Here is a 6,000-nt window from a genome sequence, read left to right as displayed (position 1 = left end):
GTAAGATTTGAGAGTAGAATTTTTGGTATATAATAACTAAGGAGATCAGTAAAGATACTGTAAAAGCATTAAAATTTGTGAGGGGCTAATTTTTGTGGATTTAGTTAATGGCTATATTCATATAACATCCCAACGAAAAATAAAATTCCAATTCACTTTACCTTAAAAAAAGAACCAGGTAACTGTTGAAGTCAACAATTTCAAATCCCAAAGAAAACAGCCATATTAGCTAAAACCACGAAACTTCGTGCCAAGGAAATTAAATGATTTCACAGTAATGATGGGATATGCTGAGCATAGAAAACATGATTCAAATAAAATCAAGTTTGCCAATTGTTTTACATATAAAACGACACATACCTTTCAACTGGTTCATACAGAGAATATATATAGAAGTAAAATACTAAACATTTGGGCCCATTTATACTGCAACATTAATATCTGATAATAATCTTTGAGATTATTCGAACTCCTCAAATGTTTTTTTTTCAACTTTAAGTAAGTTTACTAATATTTAACAAAATGAATACAAGTTAAGCGTAAATTTCAGCAATGCTAAAACAATATCACAACTTGATATGTGACACACAAGAAACACTTGCATTTTTCACTTATCTGTCTACATATACATAATGCATTTCTCTCTTTGATAATAGAATAAAGTTGTTTACAGAATAAGCTTCAAGATTTCTCAGCAACCCTGTTTAACCTTTACCCTGCTATATTTCTAAAATGGACTTGTCCATCATTCAATCTGGACAGTACCATTTATTATTAGAAGGGGTGTTGACTGAAAATTCACTTACTGAATTGCAAACAGTGCATATCATGATCAGCCTGCACATCTTGGTTTGCACTGGTCGCAAAGGCAGAATACTTGCCCCAGGAGGCCAAAGGTTAAATAAAGGTAAGAACATCAAATGTATGCAAACTTGGTATATATGCAGACAAAAATGAAATATGCCAATCTAAATCACAATAATTGTCATGTACAAGTCTTAACACGTTAAACTGTATTATATCACATATAAAGACCAAATATGCACCAGATTTCATATTATACCTTTGTGCCTATTGTTTCTAAAATTCAACCATAGCAGCAGAAACATGTATTTATGTATATTTTGCATGCAAGTGCTTCTCACCACACATAACAGCAGAGGCTCTACTTCGTTAATTCAACCAAATACCGGTACAAAATGTAGTTTACATTTTAAATATTGTTTTATAAATCGTTTGAACAGAAAACTAGAAAATGCTTTTGTAAAAAAGCGCATGTCTCCCCCAATGCAAAGTCCTATAGGCAAGAAGTCAATAGGGGTCAGGAGCGAAAGTCAAAGAGACACTGATGGTTGGCTGCAATTGGGATCATCTACTTGGCATGTCCAGTAATCCCGCTAAATTTCAACACTCTTGGCCTAGTGGTTCTCAAGTCACTGTTCAGGCTCCTGTGACCGTGACCTTTGATCAAGTGACCTCAAAATAAATAGGGGTCATCTACTCTGCATGTCCAATCATCCTAATAAGTTTCAACATTCTAGGTAAAGTGGTTCTCAAGTTATTTCCAAAAATGATTTTACATGAACAGGCCACTGTGACCTTGACCTTTAATAGACTGACCCCAAAATCAATAGGGGTCATCTACTCTGCATGTACAATCATGCTATGAAGTTTCAACATTCTGGGTCAAGTGGTTCTCAAGTTATTGATCGGAACTGGTTATCAATGTTCAGGCCCCTGTGACCTTGACCTTTAATGGAGTGACCCCAAAAACAATAGGGGTCATTTACTCTGCATGAACAATCATCCTATGAAGTTTCAACATTCTGGGTCGAGAGGTTCTCAAGTTATTGATTGGAAATGGTTTTCCATGTTCAGGCCCCTGTGGCCTTGACCTTTAACAGAGTGACCCTGAAACCGTTAGGGGTCATCTACTCTCCATGACCAATCATCCTATGAAGTTTCATCATTCTGGGTCAAGTGGTTCTCAAGTTACTGACCGGAAATGGTTTTCAATGTTCGGGCCCTTGTGACCTTAACCCTTCACAAAGTGATCCCAAAATTGTTAGGGGTCATCTACTCTGCATGACCAATCATCCTATTAAGTTTCAACATTCTGGGTCAAGTGGTTCTCAAGTTACTGACCGGAAATGGTTTTTCATGTTCAGGCCCCTGTGACCTTGGCCTTTAATGGAGTGACCCCAAAATCGATAGGGGTCATCTACTTTGCATGTACAATCATCCTATGAAGTTTCAACATTCTGGGTCAGGTGGTTCTCTAGTTATTGATCGGAAATTTTCCATGTTCAGGCCCCTGTGACCTTGACCTTTGATGGAGTGACCCGAAAATCAAAAGGGGTCATCTACTCTTCATGACCAATCATCCTTTGAAGTTTCAACATTCTGGGTCAAGTGGTTCTCAAGTTACTGACCGGAAATGGTTTTCAATGTTCAGGCCCCTGTGACCTTGGCCTTTAATGGAGTGACCCCAAAATCGATAGGGGTCATCTACTTTGCATGTACAATCATCCTATGAAGTTTCAACATTCTGGGTCAGGTGGTTCTCTAGTTATTGATCGGAAATGGTTTTCCATGTTCAGGCCCCTGTGACCTTGACCTTTGATGGAGTGACCCGAAAATCAAAAGGGGTCATCTACTCTTCATGACCAATCATCCTTTGAAGTTTCAACATTCTGGGTCAAGTGGTTCTCTAGTTATTGATCGGAAATGGTTTTCAATGTTCAGGCCCCTGTGACCTTGACCTTTGATGGAGTGATCCCAAAATCAATAGGGGTCATCTACTCTTCATGACCAATCATCCTATGAAGTTTCAACATTCTGGGTCAAGTGGTTCTCTAGTTATTGATCAGAAATGGTTTTCAATGTTCAGGCCCCTGTGACCTTGACCTTTGATGGAGTGACCCCAAAATCAATAGGGGTCATCTACTCTTCATGACCAATCCTCCTATGAAGTTTCAATATTCTGGGTCAAGTGGTTCTCTAGTTATTGATCGGAAATGGTTTTCAATGTTCAGGCCCCTGTGACCTTGACCTTTGACGGAGTGACCCCAAAAACAATATGGGTCGTCTACTCCAGCAGCCCTACAACCCTATGAAGTTTGAAGGTTCTAGGTCAAATGGTTCTCCAGTTATTGCTCGGAAATGAAGTGTGACATACGGACGGATGGAAGGACGGACGGACGGACGGGGAAAAAACAATATGTCTCCCCCCAGGAGACATAATAATACTTTAGGCATCAAGTTTATGAATTATCTTGATACTGTATTGCATGACACACATGCCAGGGTGACAAAATAAGTTTAAACAATGGATACCCTCCAAACCAAACATTTTATGTACAAAGGCAAAAGTTCCAATCACATGGATTTCGGTTTAATAGGGGTATTTTTGGCAGTTGGAAGTCTGACTTGAAAAAGCTGTGCAGAAAAGAAAACAGTGTTTATTGTTACTGGCTTTCATTCTCTGGTAAATAACATCATAAACTGTAAATACATTTCATTTTTTTTTTATACATTTAATTCTGACTATGTTTATCTAACAATTTATCCTATGATCAAAGAACAAACAAATATTAAATCCATTTGAATAACTGTAGTCGATGTAAGTTTCTTATAATCCCAACTGATGTTGCTATCCAAATTTTAATTATCGAATTAACAATTATCAAATATGATTACTGAAACATTAAATATCATTGCAACGTTAATCCTTTAATTTCACCGACATTCTAATTTAATTTTTTAACTCTTACTTTTACCACACATTTGACTTGTGTATTTCATAGCATTGCTGTAAAGTCAAAAACAAATTATGACATATGGTTGCAAATTGACTTGGTATAATTTTGTATTTAGTAAAGGTGTTAAGTGTCATTCATCATCTTTCAATTCGGTAGTTCTGTATTCAGAGGTCATTTTACTTTCCAATATATAGAAATGGTTCTGAAAATCTGTTCAGTTTTCAATGTAGGGTGGTTTCAGATTTCAAGGAGATCATTTCATTGAAAAAAAAAGACAACGTCTGGACCAAGAAATTTCGTGTTTGAGAAATTTTACCCATTTTCATGAGTCCGTTAGAGCCATCACTTGAACATATGAATTATTCTCCAGTGTTTTATATTTATAAACAATAAAAAGGATATTTTATGAGAAAATTTGCTTAAACTATCTACAAAATGATTTAAGCAAATGGCATATTATTGCAAAAAGGATGAGTTTGTGCTTCTGAATCATTGAGGTAAAATTTCACAATAAATAGCATTGTGATTCATTAATGACTCCAAATTTGACCAAACATGAAATCAGCTAAAACAAGAAAATAATTCTTAACCAAAACTTTTAACATTTAAAACTGATTTTTCAGTTCTACTGTACTAATTAAGGATTAAAACTGTTGGCACAAAGTTGCAAATACTTAAGCAAACTAAAGCTTTGCGGTGTTTACAGAGTATCAAGTAAATCTTGATATTACTTGCTTCACCAAAAAATCTGTCATTTCGTAATATTTCACCGAGTACCATCAAAGCAAATCTTTAGACCAAGTAGTCGAGATGAGGAATCTATTTTCTTCTGTGCCATGTTTAGTTTGTAGTGAACTTGCTGATTCATTTCAACTGTTGTTTCCCATTTCAGGATAACAACCATGCTAATCACACAAATATTGATCAGCGTTCTGAATGTAAAAGTATGAGGCTAAATTCAAAATACTGAGTTCTTCCTTCTTGCATGCTTAGTCATCTTTGACAATCGTCAAAGAAAAGTTGTTAATAAACAATAGTTGATATTGAAAGCGATTTTGAAATGTCAAAAATGTGAACCAGCAAACGCAGCAAATTGCCAGAGTAACGACAGTGATGTACACTTAAAATCATATTTATCTTTCCATTTAAAGGAGTCATAAAAAGTGCCAGCTCAGGCACAAAAGGAAATCCCGTTTGAAGTTCCCATTTGCCGCGAGGGGTATCCGGTATGCAGCGCACTGCCAAATACATTACTGAAATATACTGCACATATTTTATTTAAAAAGTATGGTGTTTTTTTAGAGGAGTTGTCAGAGGAATGCTTTTATATCGGTAAAATATTCAACAAGCCAATTTGGAATCATAATTGTACTCCATTATTATAGCAGTCCGAACATCCAATCAAAAAAATTCCAAAAATTTTAACTAGATTTACACTGATTTCAAGATTAACACTGGTACTAAATTTATATGGATTAAAACTTTGCACAAAGTTTCAACAATAACTATAGCAAAAACTAAAACTTTTGCGGTGTTTTACAGAGATATCAAGCTAAATCTTGATATTTTACTTGCTTCCCGACCAAAATATCATTCTGTCATTTGCGTTAACTATTTCACCGGAGTACCATTCTAAAGCAAACTTTAGACCAAGTAGTTACCGAGATGAAGCGAATCTATTTCTTTCTCTGCTGTGCCATGTTTAGTTTGTAGTAGAATCCTTGCTGCTTCATAAGTTCACTGTGTGTTCCCATTTCAGTGATAACACCATGTCGTATCACACAAATTTTGTCAGCGTTCTGGATCGTAGAAAGTCTATGAGCTATCACAATACTGGTTCTTCCCTCTCTTGCTGCATCTAATGCATCTTGCACAATCTGTCAAAGAAAAGTTGTTAACTAAACAATAGTGAATATCTGATCAGTTTTGAAATGTCAGAAAATGGTGAACCAGAAAGGCAGCAATTGCAGATGTTACTGACATTGATGTCACACTTTAGAAATAATATCATACATATGCCCCCATTTAAAGGAGTTCATCACAATATTTTGTGCGCAGCTCAATCGCGCAGCAAGCGATAACCACTGTAAAGTCCAGGATTCGCCGCCGAAAGGGCATAACTGTCGGATATGCAGCGCACTCGCGCAAAAAATATCATATGTACTGACAATATAGGTCGTGCATCCATATTTTACCTTTAAAAGTGATGGTGTTTTATTAGAGGAGTAGTCGTAGGAAG

At 36.1% G+C, this 6,000-nt stretch overlaps 1 protein-coding gene across 4 annotated transcripts in view; it reads right to left on the bottom strand.

Moving 5' to 3' along the window:
* Window positions 1–5,212: 5,212 nt before the first annotated feature.
* Window positions 5,213–6,000, bottom strand: part of LOC123530677 (ATP-dependent translocase ABCB1-like) — an 83,972-nt gene continuing 83,184 nt past the window's right edge. For all 4 annotated transcript variants that reach the window (XM_053517093.1, XM_053517090.1, XM_053517092.1 and 1 more), the window contains one exon: window positions 5,213–5,638. In XM_053517093.1, coding sequence (XP_053373068.1) covers window positions 5,438–5,638 — 201 coding nt within the window. In that variant the 3' untranslated portion in view covers window positions 5,213–5,437. The remainder of the gene's footprint in view (window positions 5,639–6,000) is intronic.

This window comes from Mercenaria mercenaria, chromosome 11, assembly GCF_021730395.1.
Source record: "Mercenaria mercenaria strain notata chromosome 11, MADL_Memer_1, whole genome shotgun sequence".
NCBI classification, from domain to species: domain Eukaryota; kingdom Metazoa; phylum Mollusca; class Bivalvia; order Venerida; family Veneridae; genus Mercenaria; species Mercenaria mercenaria.
Note: the sequence above shows the minus strand (reverse complement) of the source record. Positions and strands in the feature narration are given on the sequence as shown.